Source organism: Sebastes fasciatus, chromosome 21 (genome assembly GCF_043250625.1).
Source record: "Sebastes fasciatus isolate fSebFas1 chromosome 21, fSebFas1.pri, whole genome shotgun sequence".
In the NCBI taxonomy this organism is placed as follows: domain Eukaryota; kingdom Metazoa; phylum Chordata; class Actinopteri; order Perciformes; family Sebastidae; genus Sebastes; species Sebastes fasciatus.
Genome location: NC_133815.1, coordinates 4,660,027 through 4,680,713, shown reverse-complemented (window position 1 = coordinate 4,680,713; position 20,687 = coordinate 4,660,027). Strand labels below are relative to the sequence as shown.

General features: G+C 39.2%; 1 protein-coding gene across 4 annotated transcripts in view; it reads left to right on the top strand.

Moving 5' to 3' along the window:
- LOC141759794 (A-type potassium channel modulatory protein DPP6-like) overlaps positions 1-20,687 on the top strand; it is a 247,028-nt gene that overhangs the window by 70,749 nt on the left and 155,592 nt on the right. Inside the window, exon 3 of one of the 4 annotated variants that reach the window (XM_074622183.1) lies at positions 2,206-2,381. The exons of the other annotated variants lie outside the window; for them this stretch is intronic. Coding sequence (XP_074478284.1) covers positions 2,206-2,381 — 176 coding nt within the window. The remainder of the gene's footprint in view (positions 1-2,205; positions 2,382-20,687) is intronic. 4 annotated transcript variants of the gene reach the window in all.

The window sequence follows — 20,687 nt, the reverse complement described above, 5'->3', positions numbered from 1 at the left end:
GTTGTTTTGCTGGATGTAAAGGAGGAGGATGTTCGCTTTAAGCATCTCCAAAGTAGCAGTGTCTGTTCCTGGGCCTTGTCTGTATATGTGGTTGAGTTATTCTGTGTTTTTAAATCTGCGAGGCTTAACTCCCAGCATGCTCAGCGTGTTAGGTACACAGAGGGAGGTATGTGTGTGACGGAGGGCATACAAAATCAAATCAGATTACAGATTCTGTTGTGTGCAAAATGACTCTTCTTGTGATGGGATTACAAATAAAGCTGAATGATGTGGTATCAGGTCATCCAGCGACACGCAGTTGCAGTTTTCTTTCTGTCTTTTGAATGTTTGCCATCTGTATCTGGAATTCCTTGCTTTAAAATACTTGTTTTTTAATGTCTGGTAACTCTGATGTAACTGTAGTTTTTCATTACTCATTTCCACACGTAGAGATGAAATTATTGGTTGATTAATCCAACCGATTTGACTGTTATCAAGCCATTGAGTAGGTGTTAACAGTTGCTATATGCACCATATATATGGGTCATCAGGGGCCAACTACACTTAGTAGGTTGTGAAAGTGAACACGTTCTAACATGTTATAAAACTGAATGAAACGTTACATTTTGAACACAAAAAAAAGGCTTCTTTAGGTTTAGGCAACAAAACTACAACTTATTTGGGTTTAGGCAAAAAAACAAACAGGTTCAGGCAACAAAACTATAATTTCTTTAGGTTTAAGCCAAAGACAAAAAAATAACATTTAAGTTTAGGGAACAATACAGTGTTTTTGGTTAAAATACCTACGAACACAAAGACAACTACACTTTGTTGTTTTCACATGGGATGCGAACTCCGGTTTCCTGGGTGAAAACCCTAGAGGTCCCTGTCATGTTCTTTTATTCCTTCTTTTGGTCAACTATCATGTGAATAGATGATAAAACCTACTATTGGGTGTAGTAGGCCCCTATTGACCCACATCTATGGGGCTTATAGCGGCTGATAACGTCTATTTAATAGCCTGACAACAGTGTAATCAGCTGATTAATCGATTGGTATTTTAATAACGCATTTGACAACATATTTTCTGCATTTTTCAAGGAAAAAATGCCAAACATTAAGTGTTTCAAGCTCCTCAGATGTGAGGATTTTATGTTTTTCTTTGTCATGTTTGGTAATAAACTGAACATCTTTGGGTTTTGGACTGTTGGTTACATAAAACAAATAACTTGAAGACGTCTCCTTTGGCTCTGGGAAATCATATATGCATATTCAAACTAAGGGATTAATCGGCAGATTAATTGATGATGAAAATAATCATTAGTTGCCGCCTTATTCACACTCTATAGCTCCAGGTTTCAAAATTAATACAAGTTTAAGGTTGTAAAAAAATTACTGTATGCAGCAACACTTCATTTGAATGCACATCAATTTATTTTGACCTCAATAAATTGCTGAATTAGTGGAAGAGATCAACCAGTTATGTTGGAATGGAAACCAAATGAGTATCATTGGTCACCTGCTTTAAGATTGAAAGTGAAACCTCACTGAGTGATGTCACACACATTAATCTTCTTATTTCATGGTCTCTCTCTCTGAGAATGTGTCATGCCTGTTAACTTCTCTTGTGTGTGTTTTTTCCTCCACATGGGGGCACTCTTGCTCTCTGCACGAAGCCTCCTCTGTTAGACCCAGAATGGAGGCTGAAAGATAAGAAACTAATAGACACACTTGAGCCCACTCTATCTGCAAAGTCATGATAAGTTTGGACCGCAAAACCTCTTGATATCTGATCTGTTAATGTTGGCGTCGCAGCTGTTTGGTTCATCAGCAGCAGCTCACTTCTTGTGAGGCAAAGATCTATTAGTCCCTGAACGTTTATCAGCGGTCACTTCTTTCTGTTTCTACCGGCGAGGGAGGGGAAAACAGGGAGTCTGGATATCTCCGAGGCTGGCTGGCTTCTCTGTGTTTCGGATCCGGATCTTGAGAGCTTTATTCGGTCTCCAGTAAGGTTTCTTTTTGCATCGAGTTGGAAGAAAAGTGTGGAAACTGTGTCGCTGCAGCAGCATCGTGGCGAGCCAGAAAGAACGTGCTGTGAATCCTAAACACAGCTTGGACTGATTTTTCTTTTTTTCTTTTTTAAAAGCATCCTCTAATCTTCTCTAACCTGGACTTTTTTTTTTTTTTGCATTTATTGATTGAGACTTTTTTTCGTGTGACAAATAGTCGAAATGGCATCACTGTATCAGAGATTCACCGGCAAGATCAACACCAACACATCCTTCCCCAACAACCCTCCAGAGGCGAGTCATCTCCTCGGGCAAGCTGTGGAGGGTGAGAGGCCGGCGGAGAGCGAGAGACCTCGGCTGATCCAGTACCAGCAGCGCTGCGAGGACGAGGATGTAAGAAAACTTATCCGATTTCATTATAGGGACCATTTTCAAATCTACTTTTACGCAGCAGTCCAGTCTGAAATTGCATGATCTATTTATTGGTTAAGCCAAAGAAAATCTCCACTTAATGCCCCCTTTTTGCTGTTCCTCCTTTTTGAAGGCAAACTTGTCAAACTTGTGCGTCATCGCATCAATTGGTTGGCTCGTCTGTCAATAAATGACGCGTCAGCTGCGTCTCTTGTAAAGCAACGCAACGCTCAGTGGCGCTGTCTGGTCGCTTAATACATCTCAGGTGTTTTAACACTACATGCATATTGTTAGAGGTTGATCATGTGCTGCTTTTGCATGTGTCACGATGCTGTTTTAACCCAGGTCTGCCTTGGAATGAGAGGAATTAATGCCACTGTCATGTTGTCAAATTGCACAGCAAACAGACTCCAAAACTATGCTTGTTTGTGTTTGTGAAAAGGGATTTTCATAATTTCCACCAGGGTCACCTTCCTCTCTTCATAATGCATTATTATAATCCATGTTTAGCCGTCCAGAGCACCTGGTGCAGCCTGAAACGGTGCCAGATACTCGGGTAAAGGACGAGCATCCTCTTGGAGCTGTCCGTGGTGCTGAAACAGTGACTCACTCTGGAGTCACTCCTCTGTTGTCGCTGTCTGTGGTGCTGAAACGTTACAACTCTGCAAAAAAAAACAGCTTTTATTGGGCTGTTTACTCTGGAATTATAAAACACGCTGTTGTCGTTTCTTGTAAACACATTAGCATTTTTTGAATCCCCCTTTCTTTGCCATCATTCTCGTCATCAGTTGTATTTGCTGTCCATGTGTGACTTTGAGTTATAAGGTTCTGTCTGCAAACTGAGGTATTGAGGTTAAGTCTTCTCATCCTTGTAAAAAGAATTTATTTAAAGAAAGTTATTTTTATTGCTCAACATATTTGGCACCTTAAAGGTGCGTTAAATATAGAATATCACAATACTGTCATGATTTTAAATGGGATCTTCTCACCCAATGTCGGCTGGGATCGGCTCCAGCCTCCCTGTACGATCCTGTAACGGATAAGCAGTTACAGATAATGGATGGATGCTGTTTTAACACAGGCCTACGTTGGAAAGAGAGGAATTAATGGCACTGTCAGCCGAAATCCACCTCATTCATGTAGTCAAATTGCACTGCAAACTGCACAGTATGACTCCAACACTATGCTTGTTTGTGTTTGTGAAAAGGATTTTTATAATTTCCACCAGGGTCACCTTCTCTCTTCAAAATGCCGGTATTATAATCCATGTTTAGCCGTCCAGAGCACCTGGTGGAGCCTGAAACGTTGCCAGATATTCAGGTAAAGGACCAGCAGCCTCTTGTCGCTGTACGTTGTGCTGAAACGTTACAACTCTGCAAAAAAACAGCTTCTATTGGGCTGTTTTTTAATTGTCTGTTTACTCTGGAATTATAAAACAAGCTGTTGTGGTTTCTTGTGAACACATTAGCATTTTTTTTTAAATCCCCCTTTCTTTGCCATCATTCTTGTCATCAGTTGTATTTGCTGTCCATGTGTGACTTTGAATTATAAGGTTTATTTATTTATTTAGAAAGAATCCCCATTAGCTGATATCAATGGCACCAGCTAGTCTTCCTGGGGTCCGAAATCAATTACATTACATTTATCACATACATAATATATATACAACATCATATTTGTGTTACACTAATAACATTCAAATTTTCCAAACATATATAAATTTCACATTCATACATATCTTTCACAACCATTTAGCCTCAAGGCCCATCATCAGGGAAAAGGAACAAAAGGAAAACCATACATGACCAACACTGGACTATCGATCAGCTGCTTCAGTAATGTATTCTTAGATGGTATTTGAATGAGGATTTGTTAGCGGATTGACGGATGTCTGCAAACTGAGATATGGAGGTTAAAAGTCTTCTCATCCTTTTAAACAGAACTTATTTACAGAAAGTTATTGCCCAACATATTGGGCACCTTAAAGGTACGTTAAATATATGATATCATAATCCTATCGTGATTTTAAATGGGGTCTTCTAGATCGAGGTTGTACCCCGCCTTTCACCCAATGTCAGCTGGGATCGGCTCCAGCCTCCCTATACGATCCTGTAAAGGATAAGCAGTTACAGATAATGGATGGATCTTCTAGATTTTGTGGATTTCTTCTGGTCTCTTTTCTGCCCCCAAATTAGCTTTTTGTCTCGAGAAGCTTGTGTCCTGGGTGCTGCCAGGAATTACACTGTGAGCTGTTTTAGTTGGATTATGTTGCCTATAGAGGGAGGCGCTGTTTATGTGAAAACAGGTGCTTGACATTTTTTTCAAACAAAAACTGACAGGACTGATCCAAGAAGATGATAGAAACTTGTAGAGGGCTTTTCGGCAGATGAACATGATAAGTAGGATATTAACAGCAGACATACAGTTACAGTACTTCAAAGTTGGACTGGCGTGAGATCTTGTTTTTGACGATGCTTATTGTCACTTTAGGCCCTGTGGGACAGGCTGAGTAGGATGACAGTGTCAGAACAGTCGAGCATTTTTCCTCCATTGTACAGACATACCAAACCTCGCACCTGTGCTGCTTTTTGTTGAAATTTATGAGTATAACTTTTTAATTTTTTATGCCGAGAGTGACTCTTTCTCAAGACAAATTGACTCTGCGTTCTCCATGGACATTATACTCCAACAAAAACTGTAAAAGAAGTCGCCTCTACTATCATTGTGTCCCAAGTTGTAAACAGACATAAACCTAGTTAGGAGTTAGCATCAGATCATTAAGATTAACATATTTAACTTGCTTTTTTTCTCGGATTCCCACATTAAAATGTTGGCCTTATTGTTATCATCACTGAAGTAGTAACAGTAACCTTTAGTTACTAATAATAACATTAGTACTTGCTCACAAACGGTAGCTTGAGCTGTGTGATTTATATTAGCAAGCTAGCTGTCTAGCACGGTAAAAATAAGCTTTTCACAAAGTAGAATCTAGTATTTATAACAGCGTCATTCATCTTTTTGATAAAATCATGTTTTTTTAGATTGCAAAACTTAAGATTGAGCAAGTTTTCTGATCTTCTCAGCTCCTTTAACCTCCGTCATAGAGAGTTGACACTGTAAAGACGTGGAACTTGATTCTCCTGTGCACGTTCCGAGTGTAATGTCGTTGCAGGTTAAATGTTATAAACATAAATTTTAGACTCATTGATGCATAAAAGTCAAAATAAAGGCACATAAAATGTTAACATGTCAGAAATAGTGCTGTATGAATAACCTTCACCTGAGCATTACATGTCTATATATATGTGTGTGCTTTCATGTTTAAAGTGCTCTCTACTCAAACATCTGTGTCTCATCTCTTGCATGCTAACTTGTGTTGCCGTGTACAGTACAGTACGGTGCAGGAGGTAAAACTCTGGTTGAGGTGTACATGAATATAACATGAGGTGGATTTATTGACCGGTGGTCCTGTCTTTGTGTTTGTTGGTGCAGAGAACTCCAACATGATCTGAAATCAATACCAACAGTGATGCATAGTCCCCATTCATCACCGAGAGCGTGGCGGGGGATAGAAGAGGAGCTTTGTCAGATACAAAGAGTTGTGAATACAGGCCAGTGCAGTGATTATTACAGTGATAGTATAACCTCTGTTCTAGGATGATATAGACCTCGTCATTGCCATTCTGTTGCTAGGGCAACAGCTTTGGTCCAAGTTTACTTCCTGTCAGCTACTGCACTAACGACAGGAAATACAAAGGGACCCATTTAGAATGTTTATGTTGTCAAGTTTGAACAAGTCTATAGGTCATTTCACATCTCCATAATGATATATATCATGATATAGCATGTTTTCTGGTAATTAAATAAATAAATAGTCTATATGAAATAACCACATGGTAAAGCCTATTTTTGTATTTTCCTGTGTGAATTAAATACTTGACAATACTGAATATTTTCTCATTTTATTCAGAACTTTAGTGCAAAATTAATCCAAACAAAGGTGGCAGCAAATGTAATATGAATCAAAAACAGATAATAAATACAGGACAGGTGGAAGACATTAAGGCCTATAATAATTGATACATAAACATCTTGGTCTTAATTAGCTGCATGTAAGGTGTATATATAACCTCACAGATTATCCTATCATTGGTTATAATAACAGGTTAGCTGTAGAGAGTAGTTTTTTCTACTGGTTTTAGACCTGCTTTATCTACATTCTGTGTCACTGCAATGTACAAGTAATGCACATGTAGTGTGATAGCGTGAAACATTCATACCAATCCGAACATGAATTACCATCTGTGTTATCTGGGCGTGTGCACGGCTTCTCCATAGATTACTTTGTTTATCCATTAGCCATTAAAGGCAACGGAGATAATGTTTGCCACACACAAAACATGAACTCATTTCTGTATATCGTCCTTTTTACGGTGAAGAAGAAAAAAAAACACGTCATGCTGGTGTTGCACCATAATCTGTGACCACAGAGAGTCAGCAAAACATGAGGTCACCTATTCCTACGGCTATTGGTAGAAAATGTGACCCCATTGTACCTGTGTAATAAATGAAGCAAATATGTGACAGAAAACACATAAAACTAAATTTATAAAAAAAAAAAAACATAAATGTATTTAGATATTTCTGATTTAAAGATGTATTCACAAAACTCAAAGGAAAGCAAAAGAAAGGTCCAGTCACATCACATCATAAATGGTGACCTCATATGTTGCTGGCTCTCTGCGGTCACAGATTTCACTGTAACACAGGTTAATGACAGCCGACCGCCTTTTGGAAAACTTTGAAGAAGTTTGTTTTCTGGTCCGTGTCTGACTTTTTGTAGCCAAACCACGTTCGAACGACAGTACCCCGTTTAGGTACGAGCTCTTGTTGTTTTGACCACTAGCTCCAGCTTGGCTGTTAGGAATCAGAACGTAAAGTGTTGTCCAAATGACGTAAATATTGCCGTAGTTTGGCCGCTGGTTTTTCAACATCACGATAGAAACTATAAAGAAAAATATAAACAATATAAATGTTTATATAACTCGTTTTGACAATATATATGATCATATCACCCAGCCCGTTATGTTTCAGTCTTTCATTAGTGCAGATTTTAGGTGTTTTTATCATGTTCCACCGATTTAGTACACACCACTGTATATACAGTATACACACATACAGTCCTGTACCTGTACAGCACTCTTATTCTGCCTACTACTCTTCTTTTTTAATGTCAATCCGAGCTTTGGCATCTATCCAGCTGTGTGGCCTTAATGAGAGTCTGGTGGAGGTGACATTTACATCATGCTGCGTGGATGAGAACTAGAGCCCAGTGGGATGAAGAGCTCATCCACTGACTCAGCCTCCCTACGGGGCCACCACACCGCACAGCTCGGCTCTGCTCTGCCACTTCAAAACTTCATCCACCCTTTTTCCCCTCCTCTCCTCAGCTGCAGCTACTACTCCCTCCTCCTTCCTTACGCTGCACTCCTCCGTCACACACGACTGTCCTAGTGACGGCTAACAGATTAGAATGGCAAATTATTTTCTAAGAGCGTTTCTTTTATCTCGTTTTGCAACAAAAGCCTTAATTTACTGCGGCACATTCTCTGTTATCGTATTGTATCGCTGATTAATGCTGGCTTGTAATGCTCGAGATGTTGGGTTCATTACACTTATTGAGTTTCTCAGGATAAAAGTGTCAGTTAAACACCTTAATTGTTAGCCCCATGGTCTGAACACCTTCTTTTCCTATTTCTAACACGCCTCCCCTCTTCCCTTTCATCTCCACCTGCTGCCCTTCTGTTCTGCTGTGTAGTTTCCCTCCAAGATTACAGTTTCTATTTATCAGTGTTGTCGTACTCAAGATCGATCTTGGTGTCTCTGTCTCGTCTCTGAATGGACCACATTTTTACTCGGTCTTGTCTTGGTCAATTGGTTAATGTGCATTTTGAAGTATTGTATTCGAAAACCTGTATGGAAATGGCAAATTTGAGAAAAAAAAGAAATGCCTTTGCCGAATAAATTCTGACGTAGCGAACATTTAACTAACATTCGTCTTCCTGGATATTCCCATAACCTGCGAACGCTTGTCTTCGTCTCTGGATGACATGAAACACGCCTAATTCGCTTTGTTTTTCTTAAATTCACTTGATGATTGAATGGAAACACGGCTACAGTATATCTAGAAATAAGAGGTGAATGAATAGGAATCTTTATTTGTTTTCTGTGGGTGTTTCATGGGATTTTGGATCTTTCAGATCAATTTGAGGAGTGCCTTTGGTTTGCATGTTACACATTATATTTTAAGTGTGTTATGCAGTGTGGGACTCACACTGTTCTGGTCCTGGTCCTGGTCTCAACCCTTCAAAGTCTTTCTCTTGTCTCAGTCTTGATACACTCTGGTCTTTGTCATGACTCGGTCTTGGTTTATGTGGTCTTGACTACAACACTGCAGTTTATTCATTTAGTTAATTCAGGATCAGATAGAATGTGGGTGCAGGTAGAGGTCTACTGTCCTGCTGAAGGATACTCGTCTATGAGAGGACACCTTTTCCTGTGCCAGGTTTCAAATGAGTGACCTTTTACTTACAGCTCCCCGTGCCAAAACTGGGTTTTCCCACAATGTCTCACAGGGTTGCTTAACTAGCCAGTTGCTGTGCCATCTTCCTGATCGCAGATACTTCAAGTTACATATGATGGACAGATAATATATGTAACACACATTAGTATGTATTAATTGAAGAAATTACAGTCAATGTCATGTTTTTTTCAAGACGAAAGTGCTGCTATAGCAACAACTTTGCACCAACGGAGGCTCTGAATTACAATATTATCATTAGTTTAAACTTCCGATCATATAATATGTTACTGATCGGTGTTAGTTCTACATATGGGGACTCCTAACAGAGGAATTAGCGTCCCTCAAATAGACAATGCGTTTAAAACAACTCATTACCGCCTTTGTTTGGAATGAGCTTGACTTATTCTCCATCGCGGAGTAAATCCTTTTCTGTCAATACATTTGATAGCGATCTTAGTCTGAAATCCTCTCTGATGATGATTCCCAGCTGCTGAAACAACTCATTACAATCTAATCAAACATGTTTTTTTTCCCAGTCCGCAAGCTCATGTTATCTGCGTCTACTTTGAGGAGTTTAATGTCCAATATTGTGCAGCCTTTTACCCTCATTTGGTCCAGTCCAACTCTTTGTAGATATTATGTAAAGCCTTTTAGGTCCCAACTTGAGCCTCTGCTTTCCCCACAGCTGCTTCATTTTACAGCGAAAAGTACATGCAGTCTCACATTTCAGCTTCATTAATTAGACAATCCTCTCCGATGGCATTAAAACCAGAGAAAAGACAGAAGACAAAAAGCAGAAATGGATCTTTTCTTACAGCATAAAAGCTTCGTCCCTGCGGTGTGATTTAGCTTTTCTCCACAGACCCCATTACAAGAGTAAACATCTCTGTTTCTACTGTCTGCGTCTACTATGATCAGCGCAATCCTAATGAGACTCAGGAGATATCTGGCTAGAAATACAATAATATAAAATTCAGACCTCTTACACGCAGATAGGTGAGCATGTTTTTGTGTGATGTGTGTGTGTGTAGTTTGAGTCACGTATTCTCACAGTTCTACTTTTTTTACACTCTCCCAACTTATCTCACTTATACTGCGGTCTAATGGCTTTGCGCCTGCACTTTGCATTAAGAAGGAAAGTGGAGGGAAAAAGAATAAATCCAGCGCTGCACATTAATGCACGCACACACTCTTTCTCTTTTCTGTTTTATCCCTCTGCCAAACACACACACACAAATGCACGCACAGAAGGATATTTTTCTCTGTTTGGATTATGAGACAGCCGAGCCCCAGAATGCCCTTTTAATAAGCTGGCCAATATCGGATTCGGGTTTTTATGATAACACAAATAATAATGATGGAGAACAGAGATGTAAATATACAATATATAGTAGAATATTGTGCTTTTTATATCCGTATTCAGTGTCAGCAGATATAGAGGTTATTTGGGGGTATAATAGGGCTTTGAATAAGTCATGGGAATCATTTTTTTCCCTCAATGGGCAGATAACAAATTCACTTTCTTATATTATATTGTCCTTTGCTTATAATTTTAATATGTTTCTATATTGCTCTCAAAAGATATCAAAGCGACGGCTCTAGTCTTACAGTGCTATCATTAAAACAAACACAGCCAGGCCTGTTATTTGCATTGTCCTCTTTTTAGCTCCCTGCACAGTAGTTTGTATCCAGTAATAAGACAAATATATATTATTTAACTAGAATTGTCTGTTATAATTGCCACCACCAATACCGTTCTATTTATATGCATTATTGGTAACATTTTCTATCATGCGCATGTCAATAATGCATTATAAACATACTTATTATGCATTATAATCTGCCTATAACACTGTATAATTGTAGTTTTAAGCACTCATACATATCCATGATGCTTCATAACAATAATCATAACACATTATAAAGCATCCTATAATACCTCATAAGGTCAAACATCATAATACTTCATAACTGCTGTTCACACATCACATTTTTTTTTGCAAGGATCATAATGTATTATGATTGCCATTGTTGTAATGTATTTTAATTATTTTATAATGCATTATAATCATTGTTATAATGCATTATAATGTGATTATGAGTTACTCTAAGTGGTCATTGTTTGCTTTAAGTAAAGTGTGTTGTTCTTGTTCCACTTAGAGTAACGTATACATTTCTTTTTGCTTGGATCATAATGTATTATAATTCCCATAGGTGTGATACATAATCATTTTATAATGCATTATAATCACTGTTATAATGCATTATAGTGTGATTATAAGTTACTCCAAATGGGACAAGAACAACACACTTTACTTAAAGCAAACAACGACCACTTAGAGTAACTTATAATCACAACATAATGCATTATAACACTGATTATAATGCATTATAAAATGATTATAATGTATCACACCTATGGGAATTATAATACAATATGTTCCAGGCAACAACAAAAAAAATGTCAGTGAGTGACCAGCAATTCTGAAGTATTATGATATTGACCTTGTAAGTCATTATAACATGCTTTAATGTGTTCTGATTGTTGTTATAAAGCATTATGAATACTTGTGTGCTTATAATTATACAGTGCTACAAGCAGATTATAAGCCATTGTAAGTATGTTCATAATGCATTATAGACGTTGGCGTCGTAGAGAGTGTTACCGTGTTATTCTCACCAAATTAAATGTTGTATATAATCAGAAGACTAGAATAGAGTCGACTGAGTAAATTTATTTAGAGAATAAGCGATGTTCTGTGAGCTGATTCAGTTAAATAAAACAATGCCGTATTTACTCGTTCTTCCTTCTCCAACGACCCACTTTGTTTTTCATTAACTTTAAGCACTTTGCTTCACAGGCTGATTCATTGTTTTCTGTCAGAACTAATCAATTCACTTTGGTTCTTCTCCTGCACCATTTTGCTATGAGAGCATTGTAACATAACAGTGTGACAGGATATCCCGCTGTGTGAGTAAACACACCGCAAGTGATGCATGCATTCGTGTAATTGTTTAATGCCGTGGCCTAATACTGACAACAGAGTGACTAATTTAGTAACTACTGAGATCCACTTCATGAAATATAGTACTTGGCACCAAGGTCTGAGAAAGAAAATAGTGTGTAGGGCACCATTATGCTCAATTTACCCAGTTTGAAGTTCGCAGAAACGCATGTAAACATGGTAACCCCGTTTAACCCTGATCTACACCTTACTTCTTTTTTTATGTGAAAGCCAAGATTCAACATCCACTACTTTGTTCCAGCACACATTCATGTTCCCCAGAAGATGAATCCTGTTGTTTTTGGTGATCCCCTGACTTTAAATATCGCCATCCTCGAGACAAAATTTCTAATTTATCTAATACTTTGTTTTAAGACCAGGGTTCGAGTCTTAAATAGGGGGTCAGACCCCTCTAATCCCCCCGATTAGAGGGGTCTGACCCCCTATTTAAGACTTGGACCCCCACAAAAGCATTAAAAACAACAGGTCAGGACTGTCGAAACATTTATTAATCCTTCTTACCTGTAATTGTGATCAATTATTACGATAAATTTCCCATATTCATGCCTGGAAGAATCTTACAATCCGATTTCAGACACCCCTAAAGTGGACCATACCATTTATTAACCTTGAAGTGAGTTGAATCGTCTGCCTGCCTCACCCCCATCATTGCAGTAGCTCACATCTTCATTAAAGTCTGTGCTTCTGTGCATTGTGCAAGCCAATGGAGACGCAGTAAGTTAATGTAAGTAGCACACTTCGTTCTGTGGTACGTGCCCCATGTGCTGGTGTAGAGGATTGATTTATCATCATCTACAGACTGTAGAAATTATGTTAAACAAGTAAGATACCGTAGAATATTAAGACTTCAGTTCACTGAAGAACGCGCCTGCACTTAGAAGATATCGCTCACAACTTGAGAACTGCCTTTGCAAAGGTGCACCATATTTTTCTTGCAAGCCAATCAGAGCAGACTGGAGGGAGTCTTGAAGAGACAATGATGTGTTTTTTGGACATTAAAGGATGTAAACATGTTCTAGTACAGTGGTCAGCAACCTTTACTATCAAAAGAGACATTTCAGGCAAAACATTTGAGCATTGTGATGAAGGTAACACAGTTTATAGTCTAAGTATATAGTATATAAGTCTAATGAAGTGAGGGCCGAAGTGTAAATGTACTACGGAGTATTAGGGCCACATTGAGGGGAAAAAAAATTGGAGATTCCCAGAAGAAAGTCATAACTTTATGAGAAAAAAAGTCGTAATATTACGAAAATAAAGTCATAACTTAACGAGAAAAAAGTAATAATATTACGAAGATAAAGTCATAACTTAATGAGAAAAAGTCGTAATATTACGAGAATAAAGTCATAACTTTACGAGAAAAAAGTAAATAAACATTAAATTTACTACTTTATAATATTATGATTTTTTCTGAAATTTTTCTCCTAAACTTATGACTTTATTCTCATATTACAACTTTTTTTCTCATAAACCTATGACTTTATTCTTGTAATATTACGACTTTATTCTCGAAATCTCAGATTTTTTTTTTTTCCTCAATGTGGCCCTAATACTCCGTCATACCAGAGACCTTCAACAATGATAAATAAAAATAAAAATGTAAACAAAAAACAGTTATTCATTTCCATTTTTGAAAAATCCACAGGGAGCCACTGGAGAGGGGCTAAAGAGCCACATGTGGCTCCGGAGCTGCAGGTTGCTGACTCCTGTTCTAGTAGAAACCCAAAATACAAGTATGGACCTGGAAATGAGCATGATTTGTCCCCTTTAATGTGTGAGATATTGATGAACGTGGTCATTGTTTCAGCACACAGAGAACATTTTCAAATGAATGAAAAGAATCGTGCAAACACACTCGTGACTGTTATGTACAGACGTAGGCAAAATCGTTGGTACCCTTCCGTTAAAGAAAGAAAAACCAACAATGGTCACTGAAATAACTTGAAACTGACAAAAGTAATAATAAATAAAAATTCACTGAAAATTAACTAATGAAAATCAGATATTGTTTTTGAATTATGGTTCAGCAGAATCATTTAAAAAAATAAACTAATGAAACTGGCCTGGACAAAAATGATGGTACCCTTAACTTAATATTTTGTTGCACAACCTTTTGAGGCAATCACTGCAATCAAGTGATTTCTGTAACTCTCAATGAGACTTCTGCACCTGTCGACAGGTATGTTGGCCCACTCCTCGTGAGCAAACTGCTCCAGCTGTCTCAGGTTTGAAGGGTGCCTTCTCCAGACTGCATGTTTCAGCTCCTTCCACAGATGTTCAATAGGATTTAGATCCGGGCTCATAGAAGGCCACTTCAGAATAGTCCAATGTTTTGTTCTTAGCCATTCTTGGGTGTTTTTAGCTGTGTTTTGGGTCATTATCCTGTTGGAGGATCCGTGACCTGCAACTGAGACCAAGCTTTCTGACACTGGGCAGCACATTTCGCTCCAGAATGCCTTGATAGTCTTCAGATTTCATTGCACCCTGCACAGATTCAAGACACCCTGTGCCAGATGCAACAAAGCAGCCCCATAACATAACCGAGCCTCCTCCATGTTTCACATTAGGTACAGTGTTCTTTTCTTTGTATGCTTCATTTTTGCGTCTGTGAACATAGAGCTGATGTGACTTGCCAAAAAGCTCCAGTTTTGTCTCATCTGTCCAAAGGACATTCTCCCAGAAGCTTTGTGGCTTGTCAATATGCATTTTGGAAAATTCCAGTCTTGCTTTTTTATGATTTGGTGTCCTCCTCGGTCGTCTTCCATTAAGTCCACTTTGGCTCAAACAGCGACGGATGGTGCGATCTGACACTGATGTACTTTGACCTTGGAGTTCACCTCTAATCTCTTTGGAAGTTGTTCTGGGCTCTTTGGTTACTATTCGTATTATCCGTCTCTTCAATATGTCATCAATTTTCCTCTTGTGGCCACGTCCAGGGAGGTTGGCTACAGTCCCATGGACCTTAAACTTCTGAATAATATGTGCAGCTGTAGTCACAGGAACATCAAGCTGCTTGGAGATGGTCTTATAGCCTTTACCTTTAACATGAAGGTCTATAATGTTCTTTCTGATCTCCTGAGACAACTCTCTCCTTAGCTTTCTGTGGTCCATGTTCAGTGTGGTACACACCATGATACCAAACAGCACAGTGACTACTTTTCACCCTTTAAATAGGCAGACTGACTGATTACAAGTTTGAAGATACCTGTGATGCTAATTACAGGACACACCTTAGTTTAACATGTCCCTATGGTCACATTATTTTACATCTTTTCTAGGGGTACCATCATTTTTTGTCCAGGTCAGTTTCATTAGTTTGTTTTTTAAAATGATTCTGTTGAACCACAATTCAAAAACAATGTCTGATTTTCATTAGTTCATTTTCAGTAAATTTTTATTTATTATTACTTTTGTCAGTTTCAAGTTATTTCAGTGACCATTGTGGGTTTTTCTCTCTTTAACGGAAGGGTACCAACAACTTTGCCTACGTCTGTATCTAAAGGTAGCCAGGTGTCTGTCTTCTCTTCCCAGGTCTTAATTAGTTTAGAGTAATGAACTGTTACTTGTCTACCTGATTACAGACACAGTGTTTGCCAGGTTTTTGCCGTGTTTCGTGTTGATTAGTAAATAGTTAGTGAATGATCAATAATGGCACTTGAGGGATAGAGTCATCAGTCCACACGCTCGATTCATGGTGGCATGTGGAGATTTGTGTGCGAGTGGTGAGTGTTTTTTTTTCCTGCAGTATCTCTGTCGAGGCCAAGAGAATAACCGGTATGGAGCCTTGTCCAATCAGAAACCAGCAGATTTAATTGTTTCCTCTTGTCTCCAGTCACAATAACATCATCGAGCGTTCACTTGATTACTGCCGTTCTCTAAATCTTCAGTGACAAGCCTCTTTGACCTCCAGCTCTGTTTCCTCGTCTAGGTAATTTCTCCTTCATCAACAAATCCTTGAGCACTTCATGTTGATCAAACATGACGCGCTCGCATGTGCACCATTTTCCCCAGCGATGAATTATGCAGCCATCGGGGTGCAAAACGGCGTTATGGTTTATTTATCATCAGAAAGCTCTTGACAACCGAATCAGGTACACATTAAGGATGGGGGGGAACCGTACGTGGATAAATTGGCATCCTCGTGCGAAGCCCAATCACCCGAGGCAGAAGGAAGTCACATGATTAGATGGAGCAGAGACTGGTGTTGATTTGAATCTATTCGTGTCAACGTTGTTCTATATATAAAGGTGTGTGTGAGCATATATATATAATGTATAGCAAAGTGCAAAAAGGGTTTTATAGTAAGGCCGTTACATTAAACAAATAACATGTCACATAGTGCAGACAATGGACTCAATAATTACAAATATGCTAATAATATTCCCTCCGCTTCCTCTTTAAATCTGTGTCTCGCAATGATTACATATGCAGAGATAATCCTGCACCTCTCACTGAAGGGATTTGCAAAATAATGGCAGTTTGAATCAAATTTGTCCTCTCTGAAGGCTACCAAAATAACAATAGCACTTGTGCATTCTTTCCTATCAGACTCAGTCTCTCGGGTCCCGTATTTTGCACAAATGGAGAAACAAATGCCCGGTAAATGGAGGAAAAGGCTATAGATGACTCCGAAAAAAGGCCATCCATAAATACCAAGGTGGCGTCATGTGTCTCACTGTTGACGTCTGCAACTCTCCAACTGGTGCTGCGTTCCTTTTCTGTGTCGCCACCGCTGCTGCTGCCGCTCTGGCAGCTAGCTGACGATAACAGATGGTGGGCATTAATAACTTCATCTCAGCGTAAAATTAATTCATATCCGACCTCTTCACGAGGCATTTTCCACTGTAGGGAGAGGCAGACAACAGAGGAGGGAGCTGGAGGACGGGGAGGCGGTCACCCAAATGCTCCTCTTCTGGGATTTAAGCAGAGCTCTTCCCTCTTATCCGTCTCTCGGACACATGCACATAGCTGTATGCACATGCACACACATACACACAAACACGGGCCTTAAGAGCTGTGCTGCATTTCACTTTTATGGGTCAGAAAAGCGGAGCGCTGATTTAGTCATTATTTATGACTGGACGCAGTATTTCTAAGATTAGGGAGGAAACAGCTGAGTGGCAAATAACTCGAGCACTCCAGCTGGTACACAACAAGCATGTGATTTACATAAAAGTGTGACTGGTGGGACATCAAACCCATCTTAAGATGGGAGTCGACTGTTATATGATGCAATTCGGTCATGCCTTATTGTGTTGTTTGCTTAAAATCCTCCCAAGTCGGCTTCTGTATTAGATTGCAAACTTGCTCCGTGGGTCTAAATTTAGCCGGGCATGTTTACTTCTGCAGGTTTGGTTTCGAGCTTTAGATGTAGTCCTTGTGTGTATTTTTCTTAAACTTCAAAAATTGATATAGAAGTCTGTTTCATGTGATTTGACACAGAGTACTCCTCTAAGATGAAGCACATTGCAGAGAGTCAAAGCTAATCTGTCAAGCATATTGAGCTCCCAGGAACCAAAAATAGACGTCTTATGTTTTTTTTGACATTTGACGGTGCTTAAATGTTGAAAATACCCTTTGAAATGAATGGAAACGACTCACTTGCATATGCATTATGGGAATGTTGACATCAGTCAGTATTTCTCAGCTGCATTTCAGGTTTGAGAGGGAAAAAAAGCATCAGTTGAAGTGCCGCCGGTGTGCCACTAGAGGCTCTCCTGTTCCCGTCTCAGAGTGAGGTGTATCGGTTCCAAGGTGCCAGTGAGGAAGCTGGAAACGTATTGTTCTGGAGGCAGGGTCTGCGGGGACTGAAGGCCAGTCAAACCGAGTGAGGTTAAATCAATGATACAGGGGATGAGGGATGATGAAAGGAAAGTGTAGAGGCAGAGGGACGGAGGGAGGAAGGGACAGCGACAGACAAGATAAAGTATTTGCCTTACAGGCAAAAGAGGCCAACAGAGAGACGCTTGATCAAAACCAGAAGCAGATAATTGAATAGTGTATTATATAATGAAAGATGAATAGTGGATCTGAAAGACAATAAAGAGAGGGCGTGACCCAGCCTGCTCAGGCTGGAGGATCACAGCAGAGGCCTGGTCAGTACAACTGGGTGGAAGGAAGTACATCACCTGACTCCCTCCTCATGGTCACGGAGTCAAATGGAGGAAGTACTGCAGCAGTAACACTGGCAGGGTTTAAGATTTAAGGTTTTGGTGTTAATATATGCTCTCATTATTATTTAATGGCTTTGGATTACAAGAAAGATCCACTGAAACTGACTAGTAAACTGCAATAATTATCTGTAGGCACTTATTAGTACTAAGTACCTATTAGTCTTGTTTACTCTGCATTTACTCATTAAAGGGATAGTTTGGGTGTTTTGAAGTGGGGTTGTATGAGCTACTTATCCATAGTGAATGTATTACTTACAGTAGATGGCGGTCGGCACGCCCCCAGTTTGGAGAAGCAGACAGGAGTTACTGCACTGAAGCAAAGTAATGTACTGCTTTGGACGGGGCCGGCAGCAAAATTTATTTTAGCCACCTAAAAGAAACGCCAACCTAAAGAAATCAATATCAGTTTAAGTGTACGCTATATTTAGAATATTTTCACAGCTTTACCTTGCCGTCAGAGAGCCCATTTTTATGGGGAACTGAAGCTGTTGTATCCATCTATGCTCTCGCCAAAGCCACCAGACTACATTGAAAAAAGCTGTAATTTTGCCTCCCAGAACACGGAGGTTGCTGGTCCAACGCTGCCTCGATCGTTAGTTTGTTTGTGCTATTGTGTGACTTTGGTGAATCCGAACTAACCAAAGTCACACAATAACACAAACAAACTGATCGAGGCAGCAGTAGACCAGCAACTCCTGTGTTCTGGGAGGTACAATTACAGGAGTCTGGTTGCTTTGGGAGAGTGTAGATAATGGCTTCAATTTCCAGTTTCCAGTGTGTTAGTGTGTCTCTTAACATTACGTGTGTAAGTTGAATCTCACACTGTTTGTACTGTACTGCAAGCTCACTAAAGCCATTTGTTGTATTTGTTGTTAGGGAAATAAATTATGTAGTTTAATGAATTGTTAGTGGGTCAAAGACACTTACCATCTTTCCAACTCTCAGTGAACATAATGAAATCAATCATTAAAGAAGCTGAGATACAGAATTCTCCCCTGGCATTACCCTCAGTAGTCTGAAATGAAAACTAGTACATCCAGTCTGCATGCATTAGAATCAATTTCACATTTTAAGGTAGATTTCAACACCTGTCCCAGAGCCATATCAGCTCTGATCAGCATATCTACTCAAAATGACTGTCACTGAAAAATAAGAACATTCTAGCAGTAGAACGTTTGCAGCAAAAAGACATTTTGATGAAGCTTGGGTGGTAAAATTATATTACCGGCAAAATAATTGCATCTGTCTCCTTGTAATATAATTTACCTGAAGACATGCATAATACGCGTCTTCATTTGATTGAGTACAATTTAGACCCAAACCACAGACAGACGTTTTTAGCAATTTCAAAATTCCCCATTGAGAGGGAGCCTACATGTGGGGAGATGTGTCAGTGTTATAACCACTCTGGGCAGCTGTGGCTCAGCAGGGATACTGGGTCTTCTATTAATTGCAGTGAAGACAGATCGATCTGCGGCTCCTCCTGTTCTTTAGCAAGCCTCCCGATGTGTTAGGCCAGTGTTAGGGCATGGTGACTCGCTGCTATCGGTCTGTGTGAGTGTGTGTGTGGATGGGTGAATAAGAGGCAAAAGTATCAATGCAGTTAATTTAGTGACAACTAGCAGTAGTTTTCTCCAGCAATACATAATTGATGCCGTCTGTCATTTTTCTGTTTACAGAACCGAATGAGATGCGACACAAAAGCAGCATTTAAAGTTATCTACACTACAGTTTCTTAAAAAAGTAATTAATATTGACGGCTGCAAAGTTTCAGTGTTGAGCAAATTATGTCATTTTGACTTCTTTCTAAACACTACTTGCCGTTGTTGCTGCTGTTGCTCTCTTTATCTACACAGCTGATGAAGTTAACACCTCTGCTTGGGGTTGCTAAGAGGTGTTCTGGGAAATGTAGGAAATGGCAAGTTAAAACCATTAGTCTGTTAATTGATTAGTCATTGGCAGAACAGTAATTGGCAACTATTTTGGTAAATGAGCATTTGTTTAATTGTCTCTCTTTAAGCTTCTGTAACGTGAGGATTTGCTGCTTCTCTTTGTCACATATGATAATAAACTGAACATATTTGGGTTTTGGACTGTTGGTTAGATAAAACAAGGAATTTGAAGAAGCTGCCTTTGGCCCTGGGAAATTACATTGGATGGCATTTTATAGACAAAACAATAAATTGAGTTCATAATTGACTGAATAATCAATAAAAGTCGATTAGTGTAAGTTGCAGCCCCATTTAGAGGTAAATGAGGCAGGTTAATGGGCAGCCTGGTCTGGGGTTGGGCGATAATGAAATTCCCCTATTGATGATATTGCCATAAGCAAAACAATGATATACAAAATTACCATCCAAGAAAAAGCTAAAGAGAGACGCACATAAATATAAATATCTATGGACTGTAGACGCATATGTTGTATTACCCATGAGTGACCACAATGTATAGGCAGTAAGTGCTATTTTACACAAGGACAGGCTGAGATCAATGAATCAGATCA